The 22083-nt window shown below is 43.2% G+C and overlaps 1 protein-coding gene across 4 annotated transcripts in view; it reads left to right on the forward strand.

Moving 5' to 3' along the window:
• rxraa (retinoid X receptor, alpha a) overlaps positions 1-19250 on the forward strand; it is a 105119-nt gene extending 85869 nt beyond the window's left edge. For 2 of the 4 annotated variants that reach the window (XM_069705212.1, XM_069705221.1), the window contains exons 6-11: positions 4244-4428; positions 11738-11867; positions 13283-13415; positions 15069-15160; positions 17707-17812; positions 18493-19250. In XM_069705212.1, the coding sequence (XP_069561313.1) occupies positions 4244-4428; positions 11738-11867; positions 13283-13415; positions 15069-15160; positions 17707-17812; positions 18493-18640 (794 nt within the window). In that variant the 3' untranslated portion in view covers positions 18641-19250. The remainder of the gene's footprint in view (positions 1-4243; positions 4429-11737; positions 11868-13282; positions 13416-15068; positions 15161-17706; positions 17813-18492) is intronic. The other 2 variants (XM_069705227.1, XM_069705233.1) reach the window with 1 other exon arrangement.
• The last annotated feature ends 2833 nt before the right edge of the window (positions 19251-22083 follow it).

Genomic DNA, 22083 nt, shown 5'->3' on the forward strand with positions numbered 1-22083 from the left:
TGAACAGCTTATTGATAACGAACACTGCATGTTTCTGCATCAATTCCAGTTTGTGATTAATGATTGACAGTCAGGTAACATATCCTCCCAGAGTGGACAGCAAGACCGTCAGTAAATCATCCATTTATTCAATAATTATTCAAAATGCATCAAACAACATGACACTGGAGTTTATAAAGTGACTCGGTAACATTGACATGATTTATTTTGACCAAGTCCATCCCAGCTACAGAGCCTACGAGTTTCCATGACGCTGAAGAAATATTCATCCAGCGTCTCCCTGCAAATAACTTACATTTTTTTGTTGATGAGGGACTGATACATGGGAAGTTTCTTAGTCAGTTGAAATTGAACTTCTGATGAATACTTTCTGATGCGAGTAGCGAACATTTCTACGAGGTTCAGTTAGTTTAACATACTTGGCATGCTACCCAGAAGCAGACAGTAATGCATGTCTCTGAAATATGAATTTACCGGCAGATAATGTGGTTGTAGATACGTTACCTTCAAACCTTTGCCAACCAACAGTTGTTCTGCACAAATCCAATCCTCAGCACGTGCATGAATGAAACTTAAACACTAAATCATGTTTGATTGTTTTTTTCATTTTCTTAAATCAGCAGAGCTCACCGATCCGAGACTGACTCACGAAGTGATGAGACTGTTTCAGTTAGGTGGCAGCTGAGCATTTAACCTTAGAAACTGAACTTACTACTGAACTGAAGATAGTCAGAAACGGCACTAAACATTGTGGTGGTCTGAACAGTGATGCGTTCACTTACTGATAAATGAACTAAATTGTATTTGACTGATGATAGTTGAGGTAAAAAGTGAACAGACTGCATAGTCTGTGACTACAAATCTTGAATTTAAACTATTTGAATCAGTAATTTGTCATTCCGCGTCATTTTATTAAATAATCTTTAGCCTGTTTAAATGAAGAAACTAACATCACATTTCCGTCACTCACATCTCTCAGCAGTCTCCGAGGTCTTGCTCATCTGTGAGACATCTAAGCTTATACAGTCTCCAGGAGAGCCGTCCGAAGTTGACCGAGTTCTTATTTTATCCGTTACTGGAGCATTGAGGGGAACTGGTATTTTTGGGATTGTTAATTTTTATATATAGTGACTCCACGATGTTGAGATCAGATCTCTGTGGCAGCGAACTTATCTGTAGCAGGACGCCTTTCTCTTCTTGATAGGTCTTTACGACACGGACTTCATGCGAGGGGTCATTTTCATGCCGCAGAGTGAATTTCCGACCATTCAAGTCCTCCAAAAGATCCCGTTTAACCACACTCATCTGGACTTCAGGGTGGACCAAGGTACCACGGGTTCTGAGTTCAGGGCTTTGGTGTTTGAAGGGAAGTCAGGTTGATACATCTTTGGTGTGCTGCACTCGGTTCCCTCGGCCAACCACTACGTTTCCCGTCTTCAGCTTTGTCCATATCTTCGGGCTTCTGCTTGAAAGCTTTGACAGCATATCTGGAAACATCCGCCTGCTGAAAAAGACATGCAACAGGATGACCACTTGTTGCTGTGGTGGAAGAATTTTACTTGAGACTGTAATGTTGTCAGCAAGGTCACCTTTTTAGTATGACTATCCATTTTCTATTCCCTCTACACACCTGTGTCTGTTACAGCTCTTGATTGTGGGTCAACATAAATATATTGTTGTTGTTTCTGTAACAGCATACAAATATGTCAGTTAAATATTTCATGATTTGCAAAATAAGTGTTTGGAAATCTGATATTTCCTATTGACAAACCAATACAGGATATAAACAATAGACAACTGTTTTATGAATTATCTAAAGTCACTCACTTTTAATACCGCCTTTAAAGACTGAAGCATTTGCACACACACAGTCCCTTTTGATGGATTGCTTGATTTATTGCTTCCTTTTCATATTCTTTCAGTGCAGGCGACTGGCTGGAAGGACCGCCTCCACTGAAAATGCTTTTCATTGTTTGATGATGATTGTTACTCCCTCCAGTCTTAAAGAGCGACCATGAACAAACATTGAGTGGGAAAATGTTATTTTGTGACTCACTATGGATCCGTACAGTAAAGCACCTCCGGAGAGTGATTACAGTGTGGTTAATGGACGGGAGGAGTGTTGCTGTGTGAGGGGAAGAAAAACAGTCGGTGAGGTGTGAATTTTAACACTCCTCCAAGGTGTTAAAAATATTATCACTCTCATTCGTGTTCATAAACACTCTTTCGCACATTGAACAAATCAATCACTGCCTGTCACAGTAACCATGGTTACCAAATAGAGAGTGCGTTAATTATACTGGTTTAGTAAAGCTAGGAGAACTGACAATGCGAAGATGGTCGCAGACCAGGTGTGTGTACGATGCCGGCTCGTTGCTGAACAAGAAGAATGCCTGCTGTTCTTTGGCGATAATTACATTTAGGAAGCTGTTCTATCTGAGGCCAGTTTATCTTGACCTTAACTTGGCCTCCCCTCCTTTCCCTCTCACTTTTATTTATGTCATTGTTGGGCTCTTTATTCCTTTCAAGGATATTATCATTTACTGCATTTTGCCTCACTCACAGTGCTGCCTAAGCCTCCCCCTGCACCCCGAGGGCTGTGGTTAGAGAACAAGGCAGCAGTAGCCCAAAAGGCTAAGCGAATCCACAGAAAAACAGGATTAAATGAATTTATGCTCTCCCAGTCAGAAGAGGAGAGGAAGAAGAGGGGGGAGAATAAAGCTAACATGATTTCAGCCCTCCTCACCTCTGCCTGACTCCAACACAAGTATTTTACCCTTGGGCTGACCTCCACCGCCAGACAGCAGTTCCTCTAAAGTGGGGCCCCTTTCCCGCTCCGACTCCAACAACCCCGGCTTCCCTTTCCCCCCACAACAAGACCACGGCCTCTCTGATTCAGGACTTGGAATAGAAAGCAGAGTAGGGGAAACTTAAGAAGCCAGATCATCCTACAAACCCCAGTGTGTTTGATATATATGTGTGTGTGTGTGTGTGTGTGTGTGTGTGTGTGTGTGTGTGTGTGTGTGTGTGTGTGTGTGTGTGTGTGTGTGTGTGTGTGTGTGAGAACACAACTCTCCAGGTGTGTATATAAACCGTTATACTGACTGTACATTTCCAAAAGTCCTTTGTCATACAACACATTAGGTCAAAAACGTTTTTATTAATCTAGTGGTTGGAAGAAAAACTTATATAAAAAAAAAAGCCACATTCTTTCTTCTGTGGTGTCTTAAATAAGTAAATTACAGCCTTTAGAAAAGACAAAACACACTCGGGCATCTTTTTCATTTTCAGTTGAGGGTGGACGTGCGGTTTATTTTGCCTCGGCCACAGTGAGTCTCGGTGTGCTCTGCACACAAACCGTTTCCTGTGTCTACTAGCCAAGCCAATCAGATGACAGAACCAGCACGGCTGTGCTTAAATCTGTTTTTATACAAGACAAATTCTTCATTGATTCATGTTCAGGCTTTTTTTTGTAAGATGTTCTGTCTGAGTGACAGGCCAGACACTATCTATTTGTCTATAAATTATTTGTGTACAAAAGGAGCTGTCAGTTTGAAGTACATGGAAAAAACGCATCTCTTCAATAAGGAAACTGGAAGAGGTCTTTGAACATTTCCACTCGGCCACATTGCTCATAATCCTGAAGTCCAAGGTCATTATATATTCCATTTGCACTGTCGAGGCAATTATTGATGATTGAACTCTCTTGGTTATGTTTACTGGCATAATACAGAGGGTCATACACTATTCACTGGCTTCCCAAAACACACTTAATGGCTGACACAAAAACACACTCAAGCAAGCGCATGCATACTGTATGGCACGTCTGTACAATTCCAAACAAGGACCGGCGATATAGTCACTTTACTACTGAAATCTGGACATTTTGTTTTCACAAAATCACGAAGAATTCAAGCGTTTAATCGAAGGGACGATTCAGCATTGAAAGCAGGCTTAGCAAAATATTGGTCTAGATGTTTTTTTTTTCACTAGCTTGTTGCTAACGTTGCCTGCCTCTTGGTGTTGGGCTTGTAGCTCGCAGCTGCCTGCTGTAAAATTTAACTATTAATGATTGAAGCAGTGACACTGAACCAAACTGTAAATGTGCTGCAAAACCATAACAATTGTTAAACCCTAATCTGGAAGTAATCAACACCATGTCGATTCTGACTCTTTCATGTAACACACATGTGCTCTTTAACACATGCTGACATTGTAAAACAGCAGTAGTGACCGGAACCAGTTTTGTTACATGCAGCCGTTCAGGAGGAGCGCCAGCGAGCCAAGGACAGGAATGAGAACGAGGTGGAGTCCACCAGCTGCGCCAACGAGGACATGCCCGTGGAGAAGATCCTGGAAGCTGAGCAGGCGGTGGAACCCAAAACCGAGACCTACATCGAGACCAACCTTGGCGTGCCATCCAACTCGGTGAGTAGGCATTTTTTTTATATATATATGTTATTTGCCAAACACTTAGACACTAGATTCTACAACAAGTCATCATTCTGTGTGCATATTTGTGGCTACACATACACACAATGAGTGATTTGTTTGGAGTTACCCCAAGGCTGGTGGAAGAGTGTTTTCTTTCTCTAGACACTGATCTCCTGTCTTACCCATTTAAATACTAAGTTCTGATTGTGTTCATTAAAATTATACACCTCAAACAGTTCAAACCTAGTTTTTATGAACAACTTCACTGCTGTACCTAATTTAGTGTGAAAGTGTAAGTGCAAATAGCCACCAAGGCGTCAGTGCTTGCTTTGTTTTACATGTGAAAATGGACTACAAGCAAACTGCGTGGCAATTTGTTTAGGTACAACAACAACAAAAAACTCTAAGGTGTCCTGAACAAAAACTATATATATGTAAATGGACGTAGTTCCTGCATGGGTCTGAAGCCAATGCAAAAGTTCACCAAAGTGCAATACCACCCAAAAAAAAAGCACTGCTTCCACTAAACTAACATCCAAAAATCATCAACTTTCCTCATGAAACACAAAATCAATACATTTTCTTTACAAGTCATTATTGTCTCATTTGCTGAATTCACTCCTTCTGATCAGTCTTCTTGTTGTTCTTCTGAAAATAATTCCCTAATCACTTACATATTAGCCCTCAGAAGGAAGTCATGTTTGGGGGGTCTAGTGTTCTCGGTCAGATTCACCCCTTGTTCCTCCCCCGCTTATCCAAATATGGTCATTTCTGGCTCCAAAAAAACAAGATGGCGATAGCCAAAATGACAGTCTCTATTCTTTATATTGGCAGTTCACAAACCAATGTGCGACATCAGGGTGGGTTGCTCCTGACAAAGACTTTCTTTCTTTCTTTCTTTCTTTCTTTCTTTCTTTCTTTCTTTCTTTCTTTCTTTCTTTCTTTCTTTCTTTCTTTCTTTCTTTCTTTCTTTCTTTCTTTCTTTCTTTCTTTCTTTCTGTCTGTCTGTCTTCTGCCATTTCATAATTTGTGTGGCAAATTGAACAGTTTCACTGTTTGAAAATTTAAAAAAATGGCAACAGGTCCAATGAGGCTTAATTACTGCCGTGTTAAAAGCACTCTTAAAATACATCCAGCATACTTAATACCATGGAAGAACTTAATGCCTTATTTTGTACTAATGTAAAATGATATCATACTCGCGTCAACGGCCATCAATCAAGTCGTGACTGTGTCCGACAGTGCTGCCAGCAAATCTTAGAGAAAACCAAACATTAATGTATTTCAGATTCGTCACTCATGACTTTTATTTTAGACTCTTCTGCTTTCCAAAACCTTACTGGAGCTGTTCCACCTTTGTCCACGAGTTCTTTTAATTTTTTCCATCTGCGAGTAGTTTCTGTATCTCATTTTTGTGCTGTGGAGTCCAGAAAGAGCTCACTTACAGGTCAGGTCAGATTAATCTGCATGTGTATGTGCTGTATGAGAGTGAACTTACTTTTCATTGTAAAAAAAGGTTTAGAATACATCAAGCTTGTGGTTGTTTTTGTTGTAGAGTCAAGAGCTGACACTGTGCTCCCTGCTGGTAGAGATATTCATGAATATCAGAGATGAGCACTGCTTGTCCTTTTTCTTTTTACTTGGTCCCTTTGGAGTTGATAGGTTATAGTCCAGAGCACTGGTTTACCTGTTTACCTTACATCAGCTCCTTCAATCAGCTGTGAGTTTCCTCATCTATCCATCCCATCAGTATCAACTGGGTACTATGGGCTGTCTTTGACAGAGTAGACTAAGAGTGATGAACAATGCAAGACTGTTTCTGAAAGCATCCCACAAAGCCTCAGCTTTCTCAGGAATTCTGCTGAAAGATGGGAAACAGAGGAGCAGCGCAGCAGCCTACCAAAAGGAAGGCAGGCTGAGACTGAGCGGGGGAGACGGAAGAGGGAGGGCTTCTTCTGGGATTCATCTGCTTCAGGGAAGGGAAATGTCCTGTGAGGTAAAGCTAGAAATGCAAAGGCTGTTATGTGAGTAAATGGGAGCTATTTGTTTTTTTGGGGGGGATGGAAATATAGGAGATGAGCATGGAAATCAGGGAGAGGGAGAAGGAGTGGGGACTCACCGGGGAACGGCTGGCAGCCCAGACACGCTAATGCACCGAGTGTGTGTATGGACTCAGCCGTGGTGGGTCCCTCGATGGCCTGCTGCCCGCCCAACACCAACAGGATGTTTTGTGAGGGACTTCAGTAGAGATGAAAACGGCACTGATGAGCTGCACTGGGATGGGAAAGGTATTACTGATCAACTCTAAGTGAAATCATATCGAGATCATATTGAAAAAAGTTTGAAATGAAATGTCGTTCATGACAGTGAGAGAATTCACTGGATAGAATCCGTTAGATTATGTACATTTACATGACGATGTTGCCACAGCTTCATCTGGCTTAGTTTGTTTGTGCAGCTTATTGTTTCCAACCACCTGCAAAAAAGTACGTGTCTTCTGATGATCGCCATGCCATACATCCAGTGGAAATTCCAGGAAGCTCCTCCTCAGAGCTGAGAAACAGTCAAGCGCATCCCCCAATGTACTTGCAACGCCTTATACTTGTTGTTGCCTCCAATACATTTGATTATATAGTCTATTAAGAAAGTCAGATTACCAAATTCACAATATACACTTTTTTTAATTGCACATTATTGCAGTGCAGATGATTTGGGTTTCATATCACAAGAGTTTTGGATGCTTGCCTCTGAATCTTTGGCTGCCACCTCAATACAATCGAGCTGAATGGAATTTTCAATGTTTTGCAATGATTTCATGTCAAATATTTTATAATGCAAACATTTGAGCACAACAGCTGAAGCTCCGTTCACCTCCCTTTGTACTTAAGTGGCAGCAGAGATCTGAACAGACAAGCAGCATCCAAAAACATCCAAAAACATGCACCTCAGGTCAGGTTACCTGGCGCCGCGCTAGTGGCAGCCTGTTGCAGCAGCTCCCCCCTGAGAGCCCCCCTGCTGTAGCGAAGAAATTTCCCCTCGGGGAGTAATAAAGTGAAATTAAAAAAAAGAATTAAAAAAAAAAAAAAAAAAAGCAGCCCTGGTGGCTCAACGGTAGCTCCCATTTACCAGACATGGCAAAGGCTGCGGGTTTGATTCCCAATATTGGGAGACCATCACAGGCAGCTGTGCTCTTAACAACCATAGTGGGCCATGTTGTTAAGCCTGGATGGGTTGTTCTCCTTGTTGCTGGACTAACCGCTCTGGCTGGTTGATTCTGCCTTTGTGCTGATGCCCATTCCTGGCAGGTGGAAAGAGGAAGCCTGGTGTTATCAGACATAAATTCACTCTGAATATATGAGCCAGGCCATGCTCCAGTCGCTGCACCCTACTGGGCGTGGACCTCGGGTTCATTTGGAAACTACTGGAGCAGCCTTTAACCAAACACCATGAACCACCGTACAGTATCTAAAAACGGGGCAACTGAAACCAGAACTATCAGCGTGGTCAGATTATCGCAAGAATCAAGCAGGAAAATATATTTTACGTTTTTTACAATTTTGGGGGAATAATCCTTTAACTAAAGTGGAGCCTGTGAGTATTGGCATGCAGGTTGTCCTTAGGACTCCTCTCTACCCCCCTCCCACACCCGCACACACACACACACACGCACACAAACACGCACACATACACACACGCACACCCCTCCCCCCTTGCTCGGCCCCCATTGAGAGGCACTGCCCCGTGCTATAATTAATCACAGGGCCCAGGCCATGAGTGTACACCATGAATAGGCCACCGCCACTGTCTAATGGCCCGGGTCTGGCCAAGCTGAATGAAGTGTGTTTATCTCATGGTGACCTAGTACAGGAGTTAAACAGGCATCAGTAATATGGCTTCAGTCAGACAAGGAGAGGTCTTCTCTTAAGGAGCAGGGTCAGAAGAGAAGATGCTATCGTTCACTAATCCTCAGGGTGTTTCTTTACTTCTGTTTTATGCTTTTCTCCTTCTCCTTCCTTCACTCTTTCTTGTGTTATTTCTGGATGGCTGTTCTACTGTCTTTGCATTAATTTTTCTAGAGGTTTATATAACTTAACGCCTTAACTTTATGCGGGAAGCACTGCTGTTACTTAGATGATAATTAGCTGATGATTCATCAGGACATGAGGACAGTTTCTTTGTTTTTTCTTTCAATCTAAAAAAATGGGTCACTTGAGTAATTCATTTTCAGACTGATCTGTATGAGTACCCAATTTTCTCTCTGTTGTCACGCTACTATAGTCTGGTTCAAGCAGAATAATGAAAAATTGAAAGGCAAATCTTTCGTCTCCCCTCCTCAAGTGATAAAAATTTCATAGGACAGTGCGCATGCCTGGCGTTTCTCTAAGTTGCTGGGATGATCAACCACGGTGATGAAGCGCGCCTGGCTATAAATCCCTTTAATTTGCCTGGAATGAAGACAGTTTTGTTTGTGGCAGACAGTGAAAAAAGTCATCTCAGAAGGGCTGAAACTTCACTCTCATCCACTCTGTCCCTGGTGGATGTTTTAGTCCAGGCTTCCCCCTGCTTGTTTGCTTATTTTTAGCCTGCTGTGAGAGTGACTCCTCAGTAGAAAAAGAAGAGGAAGCAGCTCTTACAGTTGACTTGTAAGATATTCCCAGATGGACTTTGATAATTAAATACAGGGAGGTTAAAGTTATTCTCTCACAGGGCGCAGCGGGCCGCTCCACCGTGGCACGATAACATCCCAAACGCTGCTCTGTCACTTGAACAGTAAGTACAGTAATGTGATGCCCAGAGAATTGTCTCAGGAAAGTGTAAGCTCCTCTCCCCTGTCATCCCCACAGACAGAGGCAAAAAAAAACCAGGTCAGTGTAAACACGGCTAAGATAGCCATACAACATTCATGAGCCTCGCCATGTTTAACGAGAACCCTGGGACTTGTATTCTTCTGAGGAGGGGTGGCTCGACCGTGGCGCACACTCAAGCACCCTTTTGTTTTCCTTTGTTTTTGCCGGGCCTGCCCTTTGGAATGAATTACCCGAATCTGTTTATGTGTTTTTGGGGAAGGAAGTGCAGCTCACGAAAAGTGTCGCGCTGAGCCGCGCCGTCCACGTCTCCCACGGAGATCAGATGCTGAAATATTCATAAGATGCCTGTTTTCTTTCTCCCCCTGAAGAGAGTAAATGAGGGAAAAAAGGACGACTTTCGGTTTTCAAAACAGTGTCGGCTTTGTGTCTGGTTTAAGTTTTTCATATTTCAGCTGCGTGTCTGTGATGCTCTGCAGTCAGTCTGAGTTTCACACCGTAGGGAGGGACTGTGGAGGAGAGGACGGGAGAGACTTTGGCCTGCGTGTTAGAAGAGGAGAATGTGAGTGGGGAGATGTTTTCCCCTTCATCTTGAGCTAATCTTCTCTGGAGAGCTGCTGTTGATGTCAGGATCCTCCCGAGCTTTTAGCATCGATCTGTGGGATTTGGAGTAGGAAGTTGGGGAGAAGTTGCTTACTGATTTTGTCAGAGTGCGAGTTCACACAGGGATACTTAGTGTTTAAGAGTGTTTACTTGATTTAAAATTATGCACAAAAGCGTGTGCACAAAGTCTTTGTTTACACACATGCATATGAAGAGTTTGTACTCCTGGGATGATGGTAAATTACTCGTCAGTGAACTCTCGGTGAGTTCATCTTACTGTATGTGTGCATTGCATTAGTATTCCACTACTTGTCCCTGTGGATCAAAGAATAATACTTCTTAATCTAATGCAACAGGACAGTTAAGGAGAAGCAGTCCTTGTCTCTGGACTGCAAACAGAAATGATCTTCTCCATCTAAACAGGACAAACATGAATTAAACACACGTGAGCGCACACAGATCACTCACTTTGTATTTATTTTTTACAGGAAAGACGATATTCTGGCCACCTAAAGTTAAAAACGTACAAAAAATTGACATAATTTGTAATTAGTAATGAAACTATCGATATTTTTTTTTAGACTAAAAGCAAAAAAAGAACAGAAATAAACGTTTTTATTTTTTGGAGGACTTTTTGAGAGCTTTTAACCACAATAAGGAACTCACATTTCTCAAATCCTGTGTGCTCTCTTGTCCACAGGTATATTTGTTTTCACTTTTTCTCAGTGCAGCTCAGCAAAGCTAAATTGTGCAATTTAAGACATTTCAGTATTTGATCAAGCATGTTTTCAGAGCAGCAGTGTTCTGTATGTAAACACTACAACTGAGATTACATTTATGCTTTTTAGGACCTAAATTGAAGAGAGGCTCTTTTCAAAGCATATTCACTTTGTCGCAAAGCTGCAAGATCCTGCTTTATTATTTTTTTCCCTTTATCATATGTTTGTGTCTCCTCAAGGCTTAAGTGGGTCTAAAGAAGTCAAATCAATAGACCACAGCAACTTTGTACTTGGTTCATCTGAACCCATTATTTCAGTCGGTGTGTTTATTTTGAGCACTAAATGGACAACGTACAGTATTAGCCAGCTCAGGTAGTCTAGAATAGCTTGTTTTTCTCATTTGAACAAACTTTTTTAAAATTTTTATTCAAAACTGGTGACCTTCAATAACAGCAATGAATCTTTTGGAAACTTAAAACAATGTAGAAATAAATAAATAGGTACTTAACTGTGAATTTGTATTAATTTTTCTTCTAGTTTACTCGCGTGACCTGCAGAACAGCTACACAGCTACTTTATTAGCATAACTGTGACTAAATATGAATTATCATTATGCGCATACATTGCACACTTCACAAAGCCCGTCCTGGTCTGGTAATAAAGTCCCCTTTGAGCTGCTAAGCACTTGTTCTGTTGTAAAGTGTCAGCAGAGCCTCTCGAGGGCCTCTTGAGCTCCACTAGCTGTCCAAGAGGCTGATTTGTGTTTTGGCTAAAAGGTCCCCAAAGAAGGAGTCGGCTCAGTGAAAGTTGTTTTTTCACCGGCAGCTCTCTGCAGGTATTTCCTCCACAAGCTGGGACAGAATCACTGTTTGTTTTGTCTTCCTACTTGCTCCTCTTTAGAGGATATTATTCACACCATAGCGCTAATGTTAGTGTCAAATGTGTGTGTGTGTGTGTGTGTGTGTGTGTGTGTGTGTGTGTGTGTGTGTGTGTGTGTGTGTGTGTGTGTGTGTGTGTGTGTGTGTGTGTGTGTGTGTGTGTGTGTGTGTGTGTGTGTGTGTGTGCCTGAAGTGCAGCCTGAAGATACTCATACACCAAAACAAAAGTGTGACACTTTTTCATTTCAAGCCGTACCTGGATACATCCAAATGAGTTGTTGTCTGTGTTTCTCTGCAGCCCAACGACCCAGTGACAAATATCTGTCAAGCAGCTGACAAACAGCTCTTCACCCTGGTGGAGTGGGCCAAGAGGATCCCCCACTTCTCTGAGCTGCCGCTGGACGACCAGGTCATCCTTCTACGAGCAGGTCTGTCAACACGGCCTCACCGATATATATATGCAGACTTAAGTGTTGTGCATGAAACAGCCAACAAACAGTTTACAGCACTTTCCATAATACGTTTATCTCAAAATGACCATAATGATGATATATGGGTACTTTGAAAAGTACAGCAAAATAGTTGAAATTGAATTCTGTGCAAATAAACATTCGTGATCGATTCATAAAAAAAATGCTTGAATCAAGCCGTTGCTATTTAAATGAATGTTTTTGTTGAAAGTCTTGTTTTGTATGATAAAATGGTAAAACATTACAGTGTTGTTGAGTGCTAAATAACCATTATAGACAAAGTACATGACCATTTATGTTTTGTTATTAACAGAAAAAAACATGAAACATATTTTAGCTGTTGAAACAAACCCTGTAAACACTGGATTACAGATGACTGTGCTTGCTCTCTCTAAAGTAAAATATTATGTGAACAGACTAATGTGGCCCAAACCACAAATCACTCTCCTGGTCATGTGACTGAGACAAGAAACAGACCCGCAGTCACAGTATGTTTGTGCTGTATGTGGAACAGCAGGCTAACTGCTCAGGATCACAGAAACGGCAACATAGCAGAGAGTGAATCATCTGTCACTTCTGCTACACTCACTGACATCACATGCAGGACGGTCTTTTGGGTTCTCACAACACATTGCCCTTGTTGCCTGCTTGTCGCTCCAAATTACACCACCATATTATAAATCCACCCCCAGGAAAGAAAAAAAAAATGCTATTACACACCCATCTCTTACCCTGAAGATCTTTTTTTTTTTTTTTTTTTTAAACCTTCCCATCATTCCTTATCCTGTGCACATACAATGATGGAGAGACTTCAGCAAGGCAGAGAGAGACATTATTCTGCAGCGCTCGTCTCTTCTTGGCTCTCAGGTTTTCTATAAATAACCGCTTTAGTTCTGCCGTATCACAGATAAAAGCATCTCTCATACCCAACTCAACTCTGGGGAGAAGAGGCGAGTGTTGCCAGGCAGAACAGTTAAAGGAGCCCTGTCACTCAAAAGGCAGCGTCTTGTGTCTTGAGTGCTCTCTGTGTCAGGCCCCTGCTTTGGCACATCAAGCCTGTTGTCTTTATTGTGATGGCAGGCGCAGTTCATCCCTTTTACACGCTTGTCTCTTTAGAAAGCATGATTCAAATGTCTTAGTAATAACCTGATGCCCGTGCTTGAGAAAGCTGCAAGCTTTTACGGCGCAGCTTAATTGATTCATTGGAATTCCCTCTTTGTTGTCACTTTCATTTTGCTTGAATGCTGTGTGAACTTTTGTACTGGGATTTGCTTATTCTTTTTTTTTTTTTTTTTTTTTTTTTTGTCCCTTCTCCCTCTCTCTCTCTCTCGCTTCATGCTTTTCCTCAATCCCTCTCCTCAACTCTGCCTCAGGTTGGAATGAACTCCTCATTGCATCATTCTCGCACCGCTCGATATCGGTTAAAGACGGGATTCTGTTGGCGACGGGGCTGCATGTCCACCGCAACAGCGCCCACAGTGCCGGAGTGGGAGCCATCTTCGACAGGTCATTATTACCATATTACGAAGGTTTCTTGCACTTAGTTGGTGTTTAAAATACACATATAAAACCTCAACAACCACTTTTATAAATGTATCTTTTCTAAAGGTGTGTGTTCAAAGAGGAGGTCAATTATTGCTAATTACGAACCATAATAAGACATTAACAACAAGAACCTTTGGTTTACCAAGTTGTGAAAAAATATTTTAAGAAGTATCAATGCAACTGTGCTTCCTTTTTAGGTTACTAAACCAATATTAATTACCAATAAAGTATCAGTTACAACCTTAAAAAAACAACTTAAATAAGTATGTGTGGATTCGCTTTTGATGGCATGTAACATTGAAGGCACAGCAGTGCAGGAACTGCTGAGCGACTCCAGTGTATTAAATATGTACACCTGTATACATTTGGGATCACACGGACACTCTGAATTGCTCAGAAAAGAAATCCATGCAAAACACAGTGACTGTGCAGGTCACCCTGGTGACTGGTATTGACATTTCCAGGCAGGAAGTTGTCTGACAGACTGAGATCTGACTTCCGTCTGTGGTGTGCGTTCAGCCGCATCACAACTTTAGCAGAACGGAGATGCACAACTTGAAAAATATCCAAGAAAAAAATAAAAGTATACAGAAGTATTTTTCGAGTTGTATTAATCCATATGATGCATTGGCAGTTTTTGTCATCGTAATTTATTTTGAAAATAAAAATTCCCCTTGGAGCGCGTGTCCGTGCAGAATGTGAGAGCCCGCAGAGAATTGGCAGCTCCGGCTGCCGTCTTCACACCGACACAAACAGCAGTCACACTTTTGATATCTTCTGTCTTTTCTGGCGCCGCTGCCTCTCTGATCAGCAGCCTCCGTGCTCCGTCATCAGCGCTCACAGCCACAGGACATATTCCATCTCTGCATTAACTGTGGCAAGCATTAAGATACAGAGAACTGATAATGTTTCTTTATCTAGTCCCCTCTCCCTCTTCCCCATACAAATGAAGAGGCTGATTAACTTAAACACTCGAGTCCCTTTCTCTTTTTTTAGCACTGTTATTCCTCCTCGGAGCAAATTGAATTAGAATGAGCTAAGCGCCACAATTGACTTTACTATCCGAGTGTGAGGGGCAGAAAGAAACGGAGCGAGAGGGAAAATAAAGAGAGCGGCGGGGAGAGGGTGTGACCGAGTCAAAGAGGGGTGAGGAGTTCGAGCGACTCTCCCGACACTCCCACCAGTGATGTCACACACAGACAGTGGGAGTGCTGGTGTTAGATTACAGCTTGTGTTTACTCTGCGGCTTTCCTTTTATGAAAACCATGTACTAAATATAATTGCTTTGCAGGGTTGTAAACTTTTCCACTGATCTAACCGGCCTCACCGTATGCTTATGTGCATTTGTTTTTAAATAGATATGTGCTGGATCGTAGTTAAAAACATATTCTAAATGTACCAGTCTGGATAATTCACATGAAGAGCAGTGTGTCATTTGCAAAAATGTACCAATTAGACTCGAATGGTTTTCTGTGATCTCAACATTTCTGGCACTCGTTTGGTTGCCTGATTCAACAAGAATTAAACAAACTTGAAACAGTATTTTCATCTATGCCTGATTTTTACCAAGCCACAACTCTGACTTTGTGTTTTTTTGTTGTCTCTTTTGTGCAGAGTGCTCACAGAACTGGTGTCTAAGATGAGGGATATGCAGATGGATAAGACAGAACTGGGGTGCCTTCGAGCTATTGTCCTTTTCAACCCAGGTAACTATCGATATATATATATATATATATATATATATATATATATATATATATATATATATATATACGCTTTCATCCGGTGCAGTGTGATGACACTTAATGTTTCAAAGAAAGGAAGAGACTATACTGTAAAACAGTCTTTAAATTCTAGCTTCAGTTTTATTTTGAACCAAACAGTCATCTGCCAAACAACAATACAGATATTTTAGACTTTTGTGGTGTTTTATTTGCTGTCTTGAAATCCATAAGAAGATCATTTTTGTGGGGGTTTTTTTAGAACAAAAAAACAACTCCATATAGTTTTACATCTGCTCTCATGAGCTTCTCTCTGGAGCTGTTGTGTCTTTAAGGAGCATCGATGTCAGCGAGCCTCTTTTCTGAGTGACACATGCCCAGGCCAACCACAGGTTTACTGCGGCCTCGTAGCTCGCTGGCTGTACCACAGAACGGTCATTTAGTTTTCTTTGACATGAAAGGTTGAACAGTTGGCTGTGTTGATGGTGGCCATATGAATTGAGCGTGACTTTGTGGCATCACAAACTTAAGGAAGGGCACGGTTGCTGAATACAGGCTGTGTGCTTTTTGACACTTTCACAGTATTCACTTAGACCTCAAAAAGGAAATAGAAATGCAAATGTATTCAATACGGGACCTTGAAGCATCAACCACAGAATTCAATACTGCTGACACTGTATTTCCTCATTGGTCGGTCAGAAGAACACTGTCGTACTGACCTGCTTTACTTGTTGAGCATCAATGTATTACACCACAGCGGAGCTTTTATAAAAGTTCAACAACTCCCTGCACTGTCTTGTGGGGCTGCTCCTGTTTTCTACAACCAGCTGACGCTGACCTTAAGATTGCCAGAATTAAAGTAAGAGTCCACACAAACTCTTTCATTTTGATTATCAAAGCTTCTCCACCAGCCGGCCAGAAATAGAACTTGTGTAAAAAAAAAAAATAAAAAAAAAAAAATAAAAAGTTTCCCATCCTGATTGTGTTCAGCTTAACTTTGGGGAAGACGCATCAAAATGGTGTCTACATTTCTCAAACCACTCCTGCAGCATAATCCACTTTCTCCACTGCAGCACGTCAGGTGAAGCTTCACAGTTTCAGAGAGGACGATAACAGGTTTTCATTCATGTAATTGGTACAAACGGAGCGTATGTCTGAGAAGAGGATTATGCTGCAGTATTCGAAAAAATATATAAAACTTGTCACCATTGGGATTCCTTTTTTTTTTACTGACTGAATCTAAAATTATCCCAGGTGTCCACCTTTCGAGCCGACTTAGCAATTTTGCCACTCAAAATATACATTAGCTGCTGGGTGGAGTTTCACTTTTAAGTTTAGTTTGACTTCATTTATGAAATGTAAAAATTGGGGACTGGCTTTTGTTGTCTTTGAACCTGACCTTAGGACTCTTTTAAGGACTTGAGACTTGTTGGTCACGTGTGAAACCGATGTGGCTGTAGAGCTTTAAAGGGCACAAAAAAAGAAGCAAAAAAGCTGATACAGTCCATATCTGAAATCAATACATTCTGATTCATTTTGCAATTTGACATCCTCGTGTGGCCTCCTGTAGAGATATGACCGTAAAAAAGGCAGAGAGACTGAGCTTTCTTTGATCGAGACCCATGGTTTGTTAAAGCGTGTCACCCCCGCTGCGAGTGTGCCGCTCTGTATTTAAACCTGTTCCAAGTGCACTAAACCGGCCCGCGAATGTACCCCGGCTTTTTGATGACTCGGTGTGGGATCCTCCCACCGTTCCTCCGAGGACCTGCTCACCCGAGACACACTGATCCTCTGTGTTCCACATTTTGTCCGGGCCACATCCAGGCCCACTGGCCTCGGTTCACTTCTCCGCCTGATTCCCTGTTAATTAGGGGTTTGCGGGACCGGTCTGACTGAGAAAAGCGTAGGACGGAGGGGGCAGAGGGGTTGCGGAGGAGGGGGCGGCGAGGCTAAAAAAAGATCCCTCCGTCCTTCCTTTCCCACACTGTGCGAGCTGGTCCGGCCATCAACAACAAATGTTCATTCATTGTTCACCAATTGCGCAGAGCTTTGTTCGTCAGAAATGTTAATCAATGACGCGTTTGTGTCGTTAATCAAAGATGCGTCCTTCAGTGAAGCCTAAATTGGCGCGACTTGGAAATTACAGTCTTAATTGGTCTCACCCGGAATGCGGCGACACACGTCCACATCGAGCCTGCGGAGTTAAAACTCAACCTGTGAGTGAGGAAAGGCTCTGCTTCCCGTCAGCAGCTGAGGCAAGCTGGTCTTGAGTACGTGTAGATTTTGGGAGCTTTCAGCACTCGCGTGCTTCCACTTGAGACTGAAGAAGGATGTCCAAATGTATAAATATAATAGTCGTACAACTTCCACCTCAGCAGTTTTAAAGTTGTTTTGTGTGTGTGTGTGTGTGTGTGTGTGTGTGTGTGTGTGTGTGTGTGTGTGTGTGTGTGTGTGTGTGTGTGTGTGTGTGTGTGTGTGTGTGTGTGTGTGTGTGTGTGTGTGTGTGTGTGTGTGTGTGTCTCTCTCCACAGACTCTAAAGGTCTGTCCAACCCAGGTGAAGTCGAAGCTCTGAGAGAGAAAGTCTACGCGTCTTTAGAGGCCTACTGCAAACAGAAGTACCCCGAGCAGCCGGGCAGGTAGGATCACAATCACAAAACAGTTTCTCATGAGGTCAAAATCCCAGCAACTGCTTAAAGAGTATCCAGACAGGCAGGCGGGTTCACCTCGGTGCCCGTTCTGACCGACTGCTTTCACAGATGGGTGTGTTTTAATTACAGCAGTAGCAACGCAACCGCTTCTGTTTTTACCTGACAAAGATAGTTGTGCAGATTTACATCATTCGAATACAACCACTTCACCGTACAGACAGTGAATACATATATACACAATGCATTACTGAGAAAAGAGCGTTGCTTTTCATTCGTTATTTCTCAACATTGTTTCTGCTTCTCATCGCGCCATGTCAGCTGTTTATTAACTTCCTGTCCAGTTTCTGATTGAAACTGAAGTCTCTGCTTGTACTTGTCGACGTGAGACACCACCGAAGTACAGCTGAAGACACCATGAAAAGAAAAAGAAATACCAGCTGCGTCAATTAACAATAACGTTTTGCTTGACTTGTACAACAAGCCTGAACAGCTTTGGTCCTAGATTTTTGTTTGTACCTCAAAGAAACTCTTTAGCAATATCGTTTTGCTTCAGGGTGACCTCCCCATCCCTCCCCATCCCTCCCTCCCTCCCTCCCTCCCTCCCTCCTGTCAGATGTGAAAGGCTGATGTTTCACTTTCATCTCTTGTTTGATTTTGTATCACGACAGGTTTGCGAAGCTGTTGCTGCGGTTACCGGCACTGCGCTCCATCGGGCTGAAGTGTCTGGAGCACTTGTTCTTCTTCAAGCTCATCGGCGACACGCCCATCGACACTTTCCTCATGGAGATGCTAGAAGCCCCGCATCAAATGACATAATAGCAGTGAGGGTTGACCCTCCTGCCCCCCCCTCCCTCCCTCCCCCCTCCTCTCTCTCTCTCCCCCAACCGTCCTCACCCACACCGGCCGCCGGCCCTGGAACCTTTTTTCAGAAAAATAAAATAAAATAAAACCCCAACTCCAGGGACGACTTCGGACGGAGAACCTCCCCCCGTCCTCCCTCCGTCCCCTCGACGCTCTCAACTCCCTTTGATGTGTTTTCGAAACAATGAATTCACCATGTCTGTGGGTCTGTTTTATACCTTGTAAAAATATATAAATAAGAAATATATATATATGAAAATCACAAAACAACACGGAGTGACGGCAGTGGACTGACATGAGGACGGACAGAGGACAGAAGAAACGTATTGAGCCATCGTTTGCATCGTCGCTTTTCCTGCAGCGTGGCGGGAGAACAAGGCAGAGATGATCAGGTTTTGACCCACACAGTTATGCTTGCAGGTATATTCACAAAAAAAACAGCGATGACGTCACATTTTGGACACTCAGCGTTGTGATCGGGACAATCGTGGACTCTCGGGAGCCTCTCGGGCTGTTTAGACTCGGACCTGAGCCCTCTCTGTCTTTCAGGACTGAACTTAACTGACGGTCGGGGAGGAGGGGAGAAGGGGGGGGGGTACGTCTGCTTAAAGGAACTCGTCCGTTCCCGCCTGACTCGACCGAACACGTCGGGTCTTGCACTAGCTGTTTTTTTTTTTGAAGTGTGAGCTTTCTGGAGTCGAGCTCGGAGGTGGGTTGGCAAGATTGCAAGAGCTCAACAAAAGGAAACCCTCAGGTCTCTGCCCAATTCCAACGAATACAACCACGTCTTACTCTATTAGCACTGTGCAACACGGGAAGGGTGGGGGGAGAGGGGGGGGCAGGATGCCGTTGTAGTCCACTAATCAGCCCCTTCAGTCCGAGTATCGCTCGAGCACGATGTCGGAAGAGCTCGTTCTGTACAATCCACGCCAGTTCTCTCGGCACACGGGGGAGCGTCCAGGCACATCGGCCACATATTTAGCTTTAGGCTGCGGGACAGGCTCCGGGACAGGCTCCGGGACAGGCTCCGGGACAGGCTCCGGGACAGGCTCCCAGCAGGAGCGGCTTCCGTCGTCCTCGTTCAAGCATCCGGCCTTCGTGGCGCCCTCGCGGCTGATCACCAACCCACCTGGAAGGCTGGAAAAGCGAGCGCACGGTCTCACCGGTGGAGGGGAGGGGGTACCATTGTTTTTGCGGGTTTGGAGCTCCTCACCGTCCCTCCTCCGCCCTCCTCCGCCCTCCCCCGCCTCTCATTTCACGTGAACTCTCAGCACACCGTTTACACCTCCACACTCACAGATTCCTCGCGCTCGCCGCAGCGGGTGTTCGCTTCTCCAAAACGCCTCACAATCTACCTGGACAGAAAGTTACAACCGTACACAGTATTGCCATTACTTTTTCTTTTTTTTTTTGGGGGGGGGGGGGGAGTTTTCAGTCTAACAACAGCAATGCACAATTACCTCCGGCTCCATCCCTCAGACCTTCAGTTCCTGACACTCATTCGGGCTCCAACCGCAATTCAGCACGCGAGTAAGTGCTCGCCGTTGCAGCAAGAGCCGTTGTTTGTTTATTATTTTGTTTGTTACTTTGGCACTTAACCTCATGACGGTGGAGTCGGGTTCCTCAAAAGGAGAGCCGACGTTGACGTGACGGACCTCCCGAGGTGGAGTTCGGCCCCGGTCCGATCGGGAACGCCTGGATTCTTTTCGTCCTCAGAGGGACACGCCCTCGCTCTTTCTGCACTTCTCTGGACAACCGAGTGTCATTCAAGTTGAACTGAAATGTTAAATATCTCCATGTTATGTATAAATATGCTTTGTGCCCATATTCTGCTTTTTTTTTGTTTTTTTTTTGTTTGTTCCCCTCTACTTTTCTAAATGCTGCAGCTGCTGCAAAACTATGCATCGAGTGCATTTCCAAAGATTGTCCACAGACGGGTGTTTGAGACGCGTGGGTCCACTGTAATATTTGCCTGGACAGGAGTAAATATTATTATTTTGTTTTTTTCCGCCCATTGTTCAGATATTTAATTGTCATTTCTGTTCTGGTTTAATAACCTTTGACCGAAACAAACAACCACGAGCATCATCTGAGAGCGTCTTACGGGACGGTGGAGCGCGGCAGAGTTGAAGGACACGTTAGATTAATAGTCGCGGTTGAGTACGACGCGAAAAAAGGGACTAAAAGAGAAGGAAATTCAAGCAGGTTTTTTCTTCCCGTAGCTGCATCCTCAGCGGTCTTTCATAAGCACCTCGACACCATCTGGACCTGGCAAACAAACAAACAAACAAACAAACAAACAAAGGAACCCAAAACCAACCTGAGCACTGTGTTTTCATTATCCTTCGATAAACTTCTAATGTGGTGTGAGCGTATGGGGTCTCGAGTGTGCCACTTCAATCCTCTTTTTTTTTTTCAGTGTTTAATTATAATTAATAAATGTAAATAAGTCAATCTGCATAAATTAAACATATCGATTGAAGAACATGAAAATAACCTAATTACATTTTCCAATTTCCTTTGTCTTTTAAATTAATGAATTGTATAATTTAAAAAAAAAATCAAATCACGCCGCTGATTTAAAAAAAAAAATACTTTTCAAACTTTATCTGTTGGTATTTTTGATGCATATTTCCTCATATCCCATCTCATAATCAGTCTTTTGCTTTAACATTTCCATTTTTTGTTTTTGTTTTTGTTTTTTCATGTTCTGATTGCTTTCACTTTAAATGGCGCGGAGAATCGAATGGGAAATGAAACCCACAAGCTGCAGCAGGAGCTCAGCTCACTGTACATCGGTCAGCTGTCAGCTTACTGATCTGCTGCCCTCACAGCTTTTTTTTTAAATTTTGTATTATTATTTCCAGTTTGTCACCACGTTCATTGATTATAATCAAGTCCGAAGAAGTCCCTCATTTTTTTTTCTCGCGGCACCATCGAGACTCCACAGAGCGCTGACTCGACTGAAACACCTTTAATACAACAGCCACGTGTCGATTCTTCTTCATTGTTCGGGGATCTTGTCATGGGATGGGATGGGGGGCATCATCCACCGGGTGGGGTGTGTGGGGGGGTTATTTGTAAATGTCATTCCACCTCTGAAACTGATCCCCAGACGTCCAGTGATCTCCTTCCTCTTATGAGGAAAAGGCACACACACACAAAAAAAGCCGGTTGGTGTGGCACATCTGAAATGTCAGCTGCTCCTCGAGCAGGACGACACGGTTTACTTCGGGTGAGAGAAGTTCGGATGAGAGAACCTGTGAGGGACGCGGTGCCGATTAAAGAGCTGCGAGCGCCCTCTAGTGGAAGAGAAGCAGCACTGCAAGATTACTTGAATGGTTTTTTTTTTTTTTTTTTTTTCTACAAGTATTTAATCAGACAAACGGATGGCACTT

Source organism: Brachyistius frenatus, unplaced genomic scaffold (genome assembly GCF_029030835.1).
Source record: "Brachyistius frenatus isolate BFR_SWC_R1_liver_20210118 unplaced genomic scaffold, ASM2903083v1 Contig_3, whole genome shotgun sequence".
Classification (NCBI taxonomy): Eukaryota; Metazoa; Chordata; class Actinopteri; family Embiotocidae; genus Brachyistius; species Brachyistius frenatus.